Consider the following 17413-nt stretch of genomic DNA (forward strand, 5'->3'; position numbering starts at 1 on the left):
AATTTGCAACATGTGCTTATTTTCAGACCAATTTATTTATTCTGTGGGATGGTTTTTAAAATTTCATCTGAAAATGGAAAGTAAGAAAGCTGTGTGCACATCAGTACATTTGTTTGCATCACTTAATTTACGGAATGTGTTTGGCATTCAAGCACTGGCCCATAATAAGGGCACACTATGGTACACTGGCCTTTTAGGATTGCCCTCTTGCTAGAAGTCACCTCAGAGACTGAAAACAAAAGATGTTTTTCCACTGTGTCCTAAAGACACACACAGTTTGAATTTTCTGTTTAGTCCTAATAAATAGCATGACACACAGACTTTCATAAAATAAAAGAACTCTGCAACACTGAGGACAAGCCAGTGAACTTGTGATCTAATCACCTTCTTCAGAACTTGTAACTAAGACTTGACATCCAAACCTTGATTTAAATGGGGAAAACTATAGATGAAATGGGAGGTTTTTAAATTTTTTTCAAGATAGTTGTGTTAGATTCTTCCACCTCAAATAATAGTCACAAATACAATGATTAGTCTCTTTGCTCTTAAAGCATTTCAGTTTCATTTTAAGAAGTAATATATGTCTTAGTGTTGATTTTCCAACTTTTCCTAGTGAAACAGTCCTCCTTCTCCCTCCCTCTTTCCCTCTCTCTCCTTCTCTTGCCCCTGCTTCCACAATGTCATAATTACATAGAGCACTCTTTTTTGCATTCACTAAGAAATGTCCTTGCCTCTTCAAGAGAAACACAGAAAATGTATTCAAATGTTTTCATGCAGAGCTCTTAAGAAAAGAGCTAAATCATTAAGCAATTCATGGTAGGAGCAAGTTTAAAGGAAAGATGTAAGAAAATTACAACTAAACACTCATACAAATCTCGACTGTGCTAGGAAATTGTTGCTTTTATCCTCACTATCATTTCTGTGCCTTTGATAGCTGCAAGTCAATTAAAAGAAAGTATTTTCAAAACTGAGTCCACTGAAAAACAGCTCTGATTTACTTGTTTTGATTTACTTGTTTTGGCAACAGATGATAGATTCAGTTCCTGAAATTATGGAAAATGGCTTAGCTAGATATATATCAAGAAAAAAGTTATGCTAGAAGAATGTCAGAAAATACGCATTTTAAAAAACCCCTTGTAGTGTCTAGGTAAACAAGTTATTTCATGACCAGGGGCACTAATGAGGTCCTACTAATTCCCACCCACTGCTGTAATTCCATCTGTCTGTCACATCCAGTCCTTCCCCACAGGCTGCATTCAGCCTTTTCTTCTTTCTCATGGGAGTCCCAAATTGACTACTTCTTCCGTGCTGGAGCCTTTTTTTTTTTTTTTTACAAACATAAAGGAACTGAATTATCTTTAGAGATTTCTACTGTTATTTAAATTGCGGTTGAAATTGTCTACCAGTTCAAAATTTGTGAGGTGGAAGGTCTGATAGGCAGGACTGTTGGGTCAAGTTGTCTCCCTTGGAAAAACAGCTGGAAGGAAAGATATTCTCAGTGAATCCAAGGCAGTTGGTGCTTCTGGGTGATTTATGATGAGGGAAAATGGTCCTCTTGTTATGTATGCAAAAATCCAATTCAGTGCTATGTAAGAAAACAGTAAGCAGTTCTTTCTTCTATATTCTTTGCTTATCCCACACATAAATTTCCCATATATCATTTTCTTCTTCAGCAAGTGGGAGCTGCACAACTGTGACTGGCATGTACCCCTTCGGGTCAGGTTCCCCTCAGAAATGCATAATTCTCAACAATCTGTCACCCAGAAAAATCACTCCTCTCATAAAAGATGGGCAGAACCAGATAGTATTCAAAATTGTATGTTCAGCTCCAGAAGAACTGCTGCTGATCTTTTCATATAAAAAGGGGCAATGCCAGTTTAAAGTCTGTGAGCCTGGAGGAAAGCATTACAGAAAATAAGTTGTTCCCCATGTTCTTGCAGTCAGTATTTAGCCACCCTGTTCGTGTGCTGTGACAGCACTCACTGTCACGTACTGCAGGAGAAAATGATGAGCTGCTGTAATCATCATCCCTTGAAGTGCTTCATCATCCCTTGGAGATAATGTTTCCAAGAGTGTACTTAGTGGCTTATGAATCCCAAATTGATCAGAGGAGGAATTAAAGTCTGTGCCAAAGGAGCAGTATGAAAGAAAACTGGAAAAAAAGAAAGGGCGAGCAAGGGGAAAGAACAAACACAGTGGGTAAAGAGGTGATCACAGACCCAACAGATCATTACTCAAGAGGGCTGATAATAACATGTTAACTAAATTTGGACTGCTCAGGCATGATTTTATCTACTATTAATTGCAAGTTACCATGCTTTGCCTAGACTTAAGTAGCTGAGATTAATCGGTGTGGAATGAGGCAATAAACTGCATGCAGATGAGGGAGTTCAGGTTAAGCTGGAGCTGCTTTTATCTATTAGGTAATATTGTTACTCTCTTTTCCCTAATAATTTCCTAAAATGTCTGTTTTCTATATATTGCCATGTGGTCTGGCAGAGGCCCATGTGAGTCACAGTGAGCACTTCTGAAACTGAGTATTTGAGGGTTTGCCTCTCCTAAACTTCCATTATCTGCTGTTATATGTGCTTGCAAGATGCCTTCTGCAGGTCATGGGCCTCTTGTTTCCATCACTTCAAGTGTATGAGAGAATGAAAACTGGATGTTTTCCTTCAAATTGTATATTCAAGGTTCTTCTCCTCAGACTCTTTCTCACTACTGGCAGTAATGCGGCAAAAGTTGGCAAAATTTACTTACCCAGAGGAATTCAGGATAAAATATAAGCCTCAATGACTAAATAAAGATAATTATTGGTAGTTTCAGGGTGGCTAGAATTTCAGCAAAGAAATTAACCTATTTTAACATTTAAACTAACAACATAATAGGATATCTAAAATCTTAGTATTCTATGGATGCTGCACCCTAGTTTCACTTACCTAAAATCTTCAAGTTCTTTCAAGTTCTTACTGAGAAAAAAATTGAGATTATTTGTAGAATCAAAAATCTCCATTTATATATCTCCTTCTTTTCCAGCATGTTTTATGGTTTTCTTCTCTTTTGCTTTCTGTTTGAGACTTTATACATACCTTTTTCTTTATTTTGTTATAGACACATTTTTATATTTCTATATGTATGTGGCTTTTTCCTACTTCTCTTCTCTGTGGTACCTAAACCATGTTTTAAGTCTAGAAAAAAACCAAGTATTTTTACCCTTTTTATTTCTCTTTGATTTAAATGGTAGTTTAAGAGCCTCAGTTGTAGGGAAAGGCTTTTTTTTTTTTTTAAGGAAAACATTTTTTCTGTCTTGAAATGAGCAGTTTCAGCTTCTACTTAAAGTATAATTTTGGTACTCCCTAATCTCAGCCTTTATGTAATAGCAGCAGTTGCTAGTATCTAAAAATGCCATCTTTACCCCTCTCAAACCTAGATCATGTTACATTTTAATGCAGCAGCTCAGCTGTTATATCTGAGCAAACAACCTTTTTATGACACTAGGACTAAAGTTTGCACTCATTTGTGAAATTTGTCCTTAAATCCTCTATTGAATTTGTTCAATTTGCCAAAAAAAAAAAATCACAGCAACACAGCAGGCATTTCTCCCCCTAACTGAATTACTTATTCAGTGTTCTGAATACCATCAGAGCATGTCAGCTGAATCATATCATATTTTGGAGCAGAAAAGCATTCTAGAGCCTGGACAGCTTTAGTCCTGCTGGCCATGAGAGATGAGGAGCCTTGCACAATTTATGTGACTCAGACACCAGCTCAAATTCTGAGGACAACAAACCCTGTGAAAATTGAGGTGACCCTTATCTCAGTCCCCTAAGTTAAATATTTCACCGCTGTCCTTAGGAGAAGCTTGATCATCCATAAGTAAAATGTCAGCCATTAGAATTTGGTGGTTGGGCAATAACTCAGTCCCCTTAGGGTATCAGCCTTTCTGAAGGTAGTTTGATACTCAGTCTGGAAAAGGTGAAGCACAGACAGCTTGGTTGTGTTGGTGATTCCTGATGTGACTTTTATTCCTGGTGACTTTCCCAATTGCTTTACAATTGATGTGTTGTCATGGCTCCCGTAGGAGCTCTCTGCTGTGCCTGATGATTTACCTTTTTGGATGAACATGAAGCTGTTTAATTCTCTTTGTAATGCTTGATTCTGGGAGAGAGATTGAGTTGCATAACCTTTCCAATACATTTCTAAAGTTCTCTAGAAAATAAGTTACTACAGAGGATATTTTATGGAAAAAAGGAAGTTATAAGTCAGATTTCCAGCAGGCATTTGAGGCTTCTGCAGAAACTAATAATAGGGGTTTAGGTTTTCTTTTAAACCTCGCTGAGAACTGCATGAGTGTCCTAGTTTCTAATTTGATAGTAATCCAAATACACAGTGGAATTTCTTGAAAATTGAAACTTCAAGGTGTCCTCTTTATTGCCTGTTATCTCAGCCAAGAGTACTGGAAGACCACCTATGTGTTTAACACTGCTCTTCACAGTTGCAGTTGTAAAAGAAGCAGTGGTCGTAACAGGAGACCACCGAAGTCCATTAAATTGTGTCCTATTACAAGCATATTATTTCTTTTTCTCCTCTTGCTTACAGAGACCTCCATCTGTTAGACTAGCTTTAATGTGCAGTGCATGAGAGTCCTGCTGGTGTCTTGAGGAGGAATTTGTCTTTTGTTCCTGGGTGGTTTGTGCTTTTCCTTCAAAGTCTCAGAAAAGGAATGTGCTCACAATCGCTTACCTCTCTGGAGAGAAGTGGTTTTGTTCATGTAGAAAAGATTTGCCTGTTCTCTGGATTAGACAGTCTGTATATTGAGCTGAGGGAAAACAGACTAGATTTACAAAGAGAAATGAGGCCACACTCACCTCCTTCAAGGTGACTACTTGTCATTTCTTTTCAGCCAGGTTCTTGGTGGGGAAATAAGAAATATTCAAAGAGTAAGAATTAAGAATTTAAAAATTGGAATTCGTTTGTCTTATATCTTCCAATTCATACTTTATTTCCTGAAGCTCTGTTATAGTCTTACTGAAGAACAACAGTTTTATGTCTACATGTATCCAATGTAAATAAATATAATGCCAGACAAAGAGTCAAAATAGTATTTCTGAAATTTTGTTACTTGTTGGGAAGGAAGTAGATATAATTAATATTGTTTTATTGATCTTTCTGTAGATCCAGCAAAAGTGCTAAAGTAGAGGATCCTGTAGCATGTGTTGCCCTCCTTGAACATCAACCACATTACTTCACCCTATTCAACACAGTCAGTTTTTTAGAAGCAGTGTCCAAGGATTTTTCTGGCATAGAGAGCTAGCGGCACTTGTATAGTAGCCAGGTTTTGATCTCACTGAAGTCTTAAGCCTGGTATTTGTGACAGTGCTCTTCCTGAAGTCTGCTTTCCACTAACACTAAATTGTGTTTGGTCTTCAGACTTCAGGACCAGGAGACAGAAAAGTAAAATAAACCTTTCTTAATTTACTTCCCAAGAGTGTTCCTGTAACACCACTAAGGTTTTGGGCTTGTGCTTCAGCATCCTGTGAACTCTTCACCAAAGAAACATTACCTTTACAAGTGTCTTTAGATACATTTTTCTTCTTCTTTTGTTTGTTTCAATAAACCAGGATACCTGGTAGCTGTTCACTCCAAGTGCTGGCTGCAGTGTTTATGTTCTGACTGAGGCATAGAACAATATAGGCTGCTTTTATCCACATTTCACAGAAACATTTCACATCCATCCATCACCCACAAAACCTTCTCAGCTCAGAGGCAATGACAAGGTAGAGGAGGGGAGGAACCTTTTAAAAATAAAATTGATTCATTCCACCTCTCAGAAATGTGAAAGTGATAAGCTGATATCTGAGTAGTGAATATTGATCAGAAAATATGGAAAAACTTCCCCTGAGGCATCCTACTTATCTGTCTTCAAAATAAATGGAAGAATGGTCTAGTTTAAAGTATTTACAATCCAGTGGTAATGCAAATAATAAAATACCTGGGAGTTCTTCCTGCTCCTATAGGAGAAACTAGGCATCCCAACCCAAATCTCAAGCTTTGCTCTCCTTGGAGGCTCTACTGCCTTTATTAGACATGCCTTTATTAGTTGAGACATGGGTGACAGCACAAAAAGGGGCAATTTTCACTTAGTTGAAAGATGCTTTTTTGCCTCTTCAGGAAAAATCAGTTGGGAATGTTTCTCATGCCTCTTTTACTCCCCATAAAAAAAAAAAAAAAGAGATAATTTTGAAATGCTTGAGCAGAAAGTACCAACTAAGCAACTCCAGTATAATGAAGAATTTAGACTTGACTTTTTAGAAAAAGTGTGAAACGTAATTCATTTATAGTTTTTTTAACCATGAAGGCCAAATACAGGTGATTTTTCCTAATGGATTGTCATGTAATATGCTAAGCAGCTTTTTATGATAGATGCATTGTTTTGTTTCATTTCCAAATAATTTAAATATTGTATTTTTCTCTTAATGATGCATAGGTACTTCATGAAGAAACAACAATACCAGGGACTGACTTGAAGTTATCATACTTGAGCTCCAGGGCTGCAGGATATAAATCTGTTCTGAAGATTACTATGACCCAATCTGTTATACCATTTAATTTAATGAAGGTTCATCTTATGGTGGCAGTGGTGGGAAGACTTTTCCAAAAATGGTTCCCTGCATCCCCAAATCTAGCATACACCTTCATATGGGATAAAACTGATGCATACAATCAGAGGGTCTACGGATTATCTGAAGCTGTTGGTATGTGTTACAGAGGATTTTTGTACCTCAAATGCTTGTATCCATTAAGAAAATATTTTGCAGAATAAAATTACATCAGGGGATATTAAAACATATTGAAAAATACAAATCTAAGCTTTGAATTATGAGAAAAATTTCCTTCAGAAGGAAAAAGAAACCACTTTTCATGCATTTTTAACCTTTTTTCCATCCCATGAAGTAGCTCTCAGCCTAATCATAATGATGTTTAGTCTGCACGCTCTGTGTACTTTAAAGCACAATAGCAGTATGACTTACATCATAAAATGGATTTCCTCTGTCTTAATTCATTTACTCTTAATAACTAAAATATTTTAATAACCTAAGATGCTGGTTAGTATTTTCAGCATGTCTGAAAAGCCATAGGAATTTTCACGTGTCCTAGGAGAGGAAAAGAATGTGTGTAGTTTAAGGAAATCCCATTCTTTAAACTCTTCTTCAGAATGTGATCCTGTACTGAACGAGGACGTGTGCTGTAATTTCAGTGTCTGTAGGTTACGAGTATGAGTCTTGCTTGGATCTGACTCTCTGGGAAAAGCGCACTGCCATTTTGCAGGGTTATGAGCTGGATGCCTCCAACATGGGTGGTTGGACGTTGGATAAGCATCATGTATTGGATGTTCAGAATGGTAAGGGGTTGATTTTTTTCTTGCTAGTTTTACTGCTCTACTGTCCTGCACTTCAAGTCTCTCATTCAAACTTTTTGCTATTTGCTCTATTATTTTTTATAAATGAAATTATAGAATATTTTGCAAATGGTAAATGATTTGTACTTCCTCGCTCCCCAGGGAAGTGGTCACATCACCAAGCCAGTCAGAGTTAGCAGAAAGTGTTAGGACAATGTTCTCAGGCACACAGTGTGATTCTTGGGGTTTATCCTGTGCAGGGTGAGGAGCAGGACTCAATGATCCTGTGGGTCCCATCCACCTAAGGATATTCTTTGTTTCTATTATTTACACTGAGTGTCATGCTTCTGCATCCTAAAAATACATATGCACGAATAAATTCATCAGTCTCTGTTAGATATTCTGTGGTGGGTTAACTCTGGCTGGACACCAAAGCCACCCAGTCACTCCCTAGCTGCACAGGGGAGAGAAAACAGAATGGAAAGCTCATGAGAGATTGAGATAAGGACAGAGACAGATCTCTCAGCAGTCACTGTCATGGGCAAAACAGAATTGTCTTGGGAAAATTAATATAATTTATTATCAGTCAAATCACAGTAGTGTAGTGACAAAAAAAGCCAGTCTTAAAAACAACTTGCCCAATCCTCCCTTCTTTCCAGGCTTAACTTTACTCCTGAATTCTCCACCTTCTCCCTGCCTATGGTGCAGGGACACAGGGAATGGGGCTGTGATCAGTTCACCACACCCTGTCTCTGGGGGTCCTTCCTCCTCAGGGGAAGGACTGCTCACACTCTTCCCTGCTCCAGCATGGGCTCCTCCCACACAGGCAGTCTCCATGAGCTTCTCCAGTGTGAGTCCTTCCCACAGGCTGCAGTTCTTCACAACTGCTCCAGTCTGGGTCTGCTCTCTGGGGTGCAGTATTTCAGGAACAGATGGCTCCAGTCCTGGCAGCAAACCTACTCCAGCACTTTCCCATGGACTGCAGGGGAATCTCAACTCTGGTACCTCTGCAGCACCTTCTCCCTCTCCTTCTGCAGACCTTGCTGTTGCTTGCTCATATTCTCACTCCTCTCTCCATCCACAATTTGCTGTCCCACAGTAACGTTGGCATCAAAGTGCATTTGTCAAGCACGCTGCTCAGCAACTGTTTGCAGGGTGCCATGCTAAGGAAACCTCAGCTCAACACTGAACAGGAATAACTTTGGAAAAACTTGGCTGTAAGCATGTAGGTAAAGTGAAATAAACAGTCACATAGCTTGAAGTAGTAGTTGGTAGCACTTGGTTTTCATGCAAGAGAGGAATCCAGAGTAATTATCAGGAAGATTGTCAGTTCTGCAGTACTTGATGTCCCGTGAAGGTCTCCCCATAGTACACAAGCTTATGTGTAACACAGTAGTTGAAACCCAAAGCCCAAATTCCCAAATCAAGGGAAAAGGTGTCATTGTACCTAATTTAGAATTAAAAAAAAAAAAACAAAACAACAAAACAACTGTGCAAATTACTGCAAAGTAATCCATCTAAAAATGTAAAGAGCTATAATTACAAATATATATATGTAAGATTGATTCTGTTCACTGGGTAAATTGATGATGGCTTTAAATTATGTTGAAGAGTACATTTGACAAGTAATGACTTTTCAAAGTGTCATGTGTCTAATTGAATAAACCAAGTGGAGAGTTGTAATGACAAGGTGGATGAGATGCACAAATCTATTCAGCAGAGAGTGCAGACAGTGTTTGCACGGAAATCCAAACTACTGCAGTAAATAGTCTAATGTACATCTTTTACTCTGTGATAATAGAGGAGAAATGTGAAGGACCAATTTTTCAAGGTAATGACAGAATAAATCAGGTGCAATAGTGCACTGTGCTGACTTCTAGAATTCCTCTGATGAAAATTGTAGAACTCAGCTATTTCAGGCAAAATTATAGTGCCATGATTGTCATAAATGATGTAATCATAGGAGAGGGGATTTCGTATACTGTTAATGCATTCTAGCTTTAACTGTTCATGAAAAACACATTCTTCCTCTTTTGATTTAGATTACTTTTGTAGATTACTTGCCATTAGGTTTCCATAAACCATTTTCATTTTTTCCAATTTTATCATGTTTCCAATTTTATCATATTGGTTTTGCATTTATAATCTCTTGCATTTTATAATATTAAAAGCAGTGAAGACACCTAAAACATTTAAAGAGGAAAGCAAGGTATTTTTTCTCCTACCTTTCAGTACAAATCGTGAACTTTGGGAGTGAGGAGGGAAAGAGAAATACACCTTAAATTTCTACTAAACTTCAGATAACTGTATCCTTCAGCTCCCAATTGTATGAAACTCTGGGCATGCAATCAATAAAAACCAGATCTCTGTTCAGTACAAAGTGACATGTGGTTTACACGGATTATACCATGGAAAGACATATGGTGACTCAAGAGTAGATCTGTAATAGCTGACCATTTGTAGAGGACACCTTAATGGATTCTTCATGAGATTGAACAATGAGGGTCCTGGCAACACTTTAACATGCTTCTTTTTTTTTTTCCCCACAAGACTGAAGATTTAACATAAAGCATCCATTTTTCCTCTCAGATTTCCTACGTAGGCTATAAGGAAGAAAAATACTGCTGGCATATTGCTTTGTCTTCACAAAATTATTGTTTCTTTCATGCCTCAAAGCAGAATTAAGTTTTAGAGGCAGGTTGGCTTGGCACCACATTTTTTTTGTTGTTTTGACATTTTTAATAACTGCCTATAACTGCAGATATGGTATTGAGGCAGGCTTTGTTGCCAGAGGAACACTTTTGTTGTGAGCTGAGTAAAGAATCTTTTACAATGTAAAATTGAGGCAATCGACAACTTTTTGAAGTGGCTCTTTAATTAATATTTACAATTTGCAACAGTAATCTACTTCAGATTACATTCGAAATTATACTCAAAATTAGTTATACTAGGACTTTAGGAATATAATTTGCAAATATATTCCTTTTTCATTTTTTATAAAGTACTTTAGAATTTCAGTCCTTTTTGGACTGTTTCAAAACTGTAAAGATGCAGGAACACAGACCTTCCTTCCATTAATATGTTTAACATTTCCTCCAGCATGACAATTTTTATTCTGAATTATAACTATAAAAATCATTACATTTAAAAATAACAACTGAAAAATTTTGGGGATTTTAAGAGCTACAATATTTAGTGTTTCTACTAAATTTTGTGGACAAGGTAGTCCAATGTTTGCATGTTTATAACCTAGATATAACTATAGATGTTTTAAAAAAGTTGTTATTTGTAGTGAGGAAAATATGGTGGTGAAACAATAGAAATTTATTGAACTTACACTAACTAGCTAAAAGAATATTACTTTTGCACCGGTTTATGTGCATACATTCAGAGTTTTTATAAATGTTACTGGGTTTTGATTTGGTTTTTTCCTATATTATCTGGCAGGAATCCTCTACAAAGGGAATGGTGAAAATCAATTTATATCTCAGCAACCCCCAGTTGTCAGTAGCATTATGGGCAACGGGAGACGACGCAGCATCTCCTGTCCAAGCTGCAATGGCCAAGCTGATGGTAATAAATTGCTGGCTCCAGTTGCCTTAGCTTGTGGGATAGATGGCAGTCTGTACGTGGGGGATTTCAACTACGTTCGGCGGATATTCCCATCTGGAAATGTAACTAGTGTTCTGGAGCTAAGGTATGTCTTTTTCTCATCCTGGACTTTTGGAGTTAGGAGTTATGAGTTTGTGGCAAATTAAAGTATTGAATGAGTTTCTGACATTGTGTAAGTTTGAGTTTGCAAATGCTTTTGGGAACAAGACAGAAGTTGAGTTAAAAGATTTTAATAGTATTTAAAACTGAAATGAAAACATTTTACCCTCATAAAATATTTTAACTATGCTTATCTAAATGTGAGAATTTAATCTACCCAAAGTAATAATTCTGCAGATTTTAAGAGTTAGCATATGTGATCAACATAAGTGGACAATGGACAATCATTCAACACTTCACTAATGATAGATGTAAATGTTGCCTTCTTCTCTCTCATCTTTTAACATCCTTTCTGAATGTTTGTCTAATAATGTTTTTCTGTTCTTTTTTACTTGCTCCCACCAAGAAATAAAGATTTTAGACATAGGTAAGCATTCCTTAAAGAAGATTTATATTTTTCTAACTGTTCTTCTTTCTTTTTTAACAAATGAATGCTTATAATGGGCAAGTCATTTCTGAGATGTATTACTAGAAAAGAGGAGTATTTTTCAAAAATAATGAGTTCATATGTTTTAGTTATGTCAACTGTCAGGCTGTATCGTCCTTTCTGATGAGTTCCTCTTTTCTCATCACTCTCTGTCCACAGTCAGGCTCCTTGTTATGCTTGTGTGTGCCCTCCTTTGCTGTTCCCTCATCTCTGCTCACTCCTTGCTGGCAGCTCTTTTGCTGATCCTATCAAAACTCACTCATTAATCAGATACACCAAATACGATGAGAATGGCATATAAAAGTATCAAGGGAGTTCATTTCATTAGCCTTTTGATGTTGAATCTTTTCAGGCTCTCATTTAAAAGATTTGTTTCTTTAATGGTGAGCTTCTTTTAATAATGGAAGTTGAAGTAACAATAACACAACTCCAGGAGTTGAGATTTTAAAATACACTGAGCCTCACAAAATTGGTCATAGAAACAACAGTAATCAGAGGATTGTAGTAGAGCATTCATCCATCCTGGCATCGCTACAATAATGGCAGGAACAGAAGAGTAGGTGGATGCTTAGAATTGCTTTCCACAGCAGCTGGTGCAGATAAGGAAGAAAAAAAAGAGTCATGCTAAAATCTTGTTGCAGACATGAAACCCTGCAAATATTTGTGGCAGAACTGCTAAGTATATAGTTTAGCAGGCCCACCGGTACCTTTCTCTCCTTTTTGCTGCCAATTATTTTGCTTCCTTGTTTTTAAACAAATCCCAGAGTCATATCTCTGTTGTCCTTGTTTTTTAAATTCACTTTTCTTTGGACATACTTCTGTGTGAGGAGGAATTTTTACGTTTTCAAAATATGTTTCAGATACGTTAGGCAAAAAATTCCATGACTAAATAAGGTGTCTGCATCAGTGCTAATGATCAGAACTGGTTCTGTGGCTTTTTTCCCAGGGATGACTCAAAGGCAGTCTCTTTTGTCTGGTGGGTTTAGGGTTTAACTATTACAATTAATTTGTGTGTGTTCCACTACTCTTAAAAGAATTATATCCCTTGTGGTATCATAAAGTTGTGATTGCAGCTAGATAGGACATTGTCTTGGCTAATAGATAGAATGTGGAATAATAATTAAAATGGGCATGTGGCATGCACAAAAAGGGATTAAAGAGTCGATGCATATTGAGGTTTGTTTAGCTGTGATTTAGTAGTGCCATTCTCTCCTGCCTGTGGCAGAACTGTGGTCACAGCCTCAACTGCAGTGTTTCAGAAACTGGATCCCTGCATGTAAGAGAAGTTGGTGAGGGAGAATACTGAAGCTTTTCTGTTTTATTCATGCCTAAACACGCAGAAGCTCCAGGTAGCAAAATTGCAGACATACCAAACAAATTAGTGTAACAACATGGGCCCATATAGCAGCTGTGAAGTGGGGGTTCCTCCTGGGGCAGAAGGAGACATAGAAGACTGTGCAGAACTGGCTCTGCAGGAGCAGTTGTGGAGCCAGTAGGCAGGAGGTGTGGAGCCCACTGTGCAGCACAACACGATTTATTACGAGTTTGAGTTTTCTCTCACATCATACAACATTTTCCCAGTGTCCACTCTCAGCCTTAGAGATTTGCTGATGAGAGACTTCCTAAGCCAAGAGTGTGATCTTTATGCCTGATATTCCCTGGCAGCTTTTTATTGTATTAATTTACCTGCCTTTTATTTAAGATGTGTAAACTTTCAGATCCATCAAATCCTCTTGTCATGGGCTCTCCAGCTAAAGACACACTGTGAGACCAAATACCTTCTTTTGGCTGCATGAATTCGTGCAGAGTCTGTGAAATGCTGCAGAGGGAAGCACATCTGTCTGGCCTGTAAGAGGAGAAGGGAGAAAATGTCCAGTTTCACTGGCAAGCCTTTCAGACTGCTGAGGAGATTTCTATTTAAAGTGCAGTTTGGAAAAAAGCCCTCAACAGACCACTTTGGAAAAGATAATTGCTGGGTATTAGAAGAAAATGCACTAAAAAATGCATTCCCCAAGTAAAACTACTGAATGAGGCTAAATGCTAGTTCAGATCTCTTGTCTATTCAAGCATTCACCTTTCCTGACCTGTAAACACAGTGTTTCAGCACAGTGTCTCCTACCTCAAGAAGCCTGTACTCTGTTTTATAGAGAGAGAATGCAGATCAAATTTCTCCTCTCATGTACCAGTGACCTCACATTTTTTCAATCTCAGAGCTGAAATGATGTCTTTATACACACTGCTGCCTGTGGGTGATTAATGCTGATAGACATTCATGGAAGAAGTAATTTTTAGAAGGACTTTGAAGACAGTGAGGTCTTTTGTAGGCTATGGCACTATCCCAAATCTATAGAGAGACAGAAAAAAAAGTCTAACAAAACATAAAAACAGCTTTGAGGGGATCTATGGTTTAGAGGGCACATAGTGAAGGCAAGAGAGACAGGGACTGAAGCAGGAGTAGTATTTTCAAAAAATCTGTACATGGAGAATAGTCCAGGTGATCTGACAGCTAAAGAATTAAAAGACTGGCCTAAGCAAGATAAAAGCAAAGAGAAATAGATTGTTACAGCTCTGTGCATGTGTGTGCACACTTTCAATTCAAAGCACTTACTGTTATTCAGCACAGACAGAACAAGTTAATTTTCAGACATTTGTCTTTACAGGAGTCAGTGTGGGTATGTAACTCCATGTTTTGCAGGCTACTGAAAGTGATTAGGCAATACTGAATGAGTCAATAAGTCATGGGCTGGGGATTTCATTTCTTTGCATTTGTTGTTATTGGTAGAAGGCAGAAGCTTAATTTCATTTCAGGGCACAATGAATTGCATAAACTCTCCAGCTTTCTAGCTGCTGGCTGCTTATCCCTGTACTATTTTTGAGATCTGCATAGTGCTCATGGATGTTTTCTGGCTGGAAAACAAATGTAGTTTTCACTTGACAGTTATTCAGTTCCTCAAATTGTGCCTTTCTCCCATCAAGTATTGGGAGTTTCTGTTGGCTAAAGCCTCCTTGGCTGTGCAGCTTTCACCTGAAAAGAAATGCTGAGGTTAAGCCTGTTGTATGAGCTCAGAAAGGAGCCATGAGACATCTATGTATGGCAAGTCGGAGAGTTTCTGTTGATTCAGTAGTAATATCTGTACACTTCCACTCTTTAAGAAAATAAGAAAATACATTTAAATTATCAGGTGTATATTTTTGGTTTGATGAGGATACTGTACTTACTGTGAGAACTCATCTCCTGATTTCTTTTTTGTTGGAATTAATTAGAATGTACATCTTCATATTTATGAAGAAAAGAGCTTTAAAATTTCTTTTTGGAAATAAATAATTGTGTTAGGCATAAATTACTTAGGTTTTGATTTGATGATTTCTTATTCCAATGGCTGGAAAATATGATTGAGGCAATGTTAGATGGGTTGAAGAGAGGTACTTTAATTTAGATTTCAGTGGTGTAAGAAAGAACTTTATTTTAAATTACAATGAAATAAAATTTAATTGCTCATTTCACATCTTGCAGTGTGTTTGTATTTGAAGTGTTTGCAAAGTTTCTTAAAGACCAAAGTAATCATGTAAATGGGTATAATTTAATTTGCAGTCTATGGAGGTATAAATAATTCGTACACTACATAGTCATCATATTAAATGATTGCTGCATAAATTAAGGTTTTGAAAATACCTTCCAACTATTTAGCACATTGGCAATAATAGATTTGTAACAGACAGAAATTTAAAGTAAACCTGCATTTGATTGTTTTCAGACATGCTGTACAACACTCAGTGCAATAGCAGAGCTTTTAAAGAGGTGCTAATCACTGTGTATTTGATTTCATTAGTCTGTTTCACTTGGTTTCATTCGTTCTGAACCAACATGTTAAAGTCTTAAAACCAAATAAAATCCTATTTATGCAACACATTTTTTCTGTGTTTTTGTAATTGGATGGCTATAAAAATCTGTCCCTGCTAAAAGACATAATTTGTTCACAAGTTGTTCCTGTTGGTCTCTGTTGCATTTTCCAAGTGGCGGTACATAAAAATGTGTTACATTAGCACAGTTACGTATTTACAAAACGTGAAGTGTGGCATTCTGTGAACAGATGTTTGGCTACCACCAGACTGGTAGATCTGTTTAAGCAGCGCTTTTGCAAACATCAGAAGTGACTGTTCTGACACTCTGCTTCAATCCATGAGGGGAGCATCTGAAATTACCTCATGTATTTACATGACCTTATTTCAGCTCTTCATGCCATAAATTAGGTCAGGAATCCCAACTGCAGTGGGTTAAGTTTCTACATCATAATATAACAACACAAAAGGTAATCTCCAGGGCTGTTTTTTTCACCAGCAGGGAAGAAAAGACAGTAATTCTCAATTATGTGGCACCAGTGGAGAGGCAAAATGTACGGTTCTGGGAAAATGGTTAGCAATATATATTTTCACTGTAATAAAGACTGTGCTGGCATAGTTAGTGGATTTCTGCCAATGTGTATAGTTATTTGAAATATGACTCTGACTTAAGAAGAATGGAAAAGCTCTGCTTGGTCTCTGGTGGAAGGGATGACATTTCCTAATGTGTTAAATCATGTGTATCACGCATTTGAAAGCAGTGGATTAAACAAATACTTATAAATGATGTCTTATCTCTTTCCTGTGAACTCATCATTCAAACTCTGTCTTATCTGTTTATGAATTACATAAACCATGAACCCTAACAGCCTTGTATAAATTATAATAAAACAGATAGGATAATCCCAAAAAAGTGTAAGTGAGGCCTGGACCCCTGCTGCAAAATTTGAGACTAGATCAAGTTCCCAGAACTCTCAGAAGGTTTTAAACTCCAGTATTTTGATTTGGCCTATTAGAGACACATTTGCAGTCTCTAATGAGAGAGCCTGAGCTGGTCTGAAAGCATCAAAGACAAAATGGACCATCTTTCCCCAAAGGATTAATCTAGATGGGGCTGCCTATGACAACAGATGAGAAATGTGGACCAAAACCATTTTGGGGCTGTGACCTCTGCTACCTATGCATGGAGCATCACCATTGACTTTAACTCTGTCTGCATTACTGCACATTCGTAGGAACTAAACTGTTTTCTCCTTGATCCAATGTTAGCTGCAATTAACTATAGCATATGCAATGTGTTATTCCATTTTACAGCAACAACCCAGCTCACAGATACTACCTGGCAACTGACCCCGTGACGGGAGATTTGTACGTGTCTGACACAAACACACGCAGGATTTACCGGCCCAAGTCGCTCACTGGTGCCAAAGACCTGACCAAAAATGTTGAGGTTATAGGAGGAACGGGGGAGCAGTGCCTGCCATTCGATGAGGCAAGGTGTGGTGATGGAGGCAAGGCTGTGGAGGCAACTCTCATGAGCCCTAAAGGTAAAAAGAGTTCTCCCTCTGTAACATTCAGAATAATACAGAAGTTCAGAGCTGGGAGCATGATCATCTTTAATTACTGAATTCAGTAGTTGGCTCAAAAATTGGGGATTTGAGTAATTGTTTTACAAATAGAAAGTCTATAGAGGAAGAGAGCTACAGGGGACTGATTTTTTTGAAATCAATTAGGGTTGATTTTTTAGGAAGTATTTGGCTTGAGTGGTTATTGAGCATTTTTAAACACTCAATAGGAGCATTTAGATTATGTGTTTGGCAGGCAGCAGTGAATATTTAAATGAGCATTGCTTTTGGTTCCATTTATCCCATGTTTAAAGTTAGCTTAAAAGCTAGTCCCTTCCCAACACACAAAAGCAAATGAACAGCAAATGCAATCAACTGTAGTAGATTTCATGCTGAATGCTCGTTTGTCATGCA

The 17413-nt window shown here is 37.6% G+C and overlaps 1 protein-coding gene across 1 annotated transcript in view; it reads left to right on the forward strand.

The window, feature by feature from the left end:
- The window catches only part of TENM3 (teneurin transmembrane protein 3), a 236638-nt gene that overhangs the window by 182151 nt on the left and 37074 nt on the right, over positions 1-17413 (forward strand). Inside the window, exons 16-19 of the mRNA XM_050973933.1 lie at positions 6485-6752; positions 7256-7399; positions 10844-11093; positions 16749-16981. Coding sequence (XP_050829890.1) covers positions 6485-6752; positions 7256-7399; positions 10844-11093; positions 16749-16981 — 895 coding nt within the window. The remainder of the gene's footprint in view (positions 1-6484; positions 6753-7255; positions 7400-10843; positions 11094-16748; positions 16982-17413) is intronic.

The sequence above is a fragment of the Serinus canaria genome, chromosome 4 (assembly GCF_022539315.1).
Source record: "Serinus canaria isolate serCan28SL12 chromosome 4, serCan2020, whole genome shotgun sequence".
NCBI lineage: Eukaryota > Metazoa > Chordata > Aves > Passeriformes > Fringillidae > Serinus > Serinus canaria.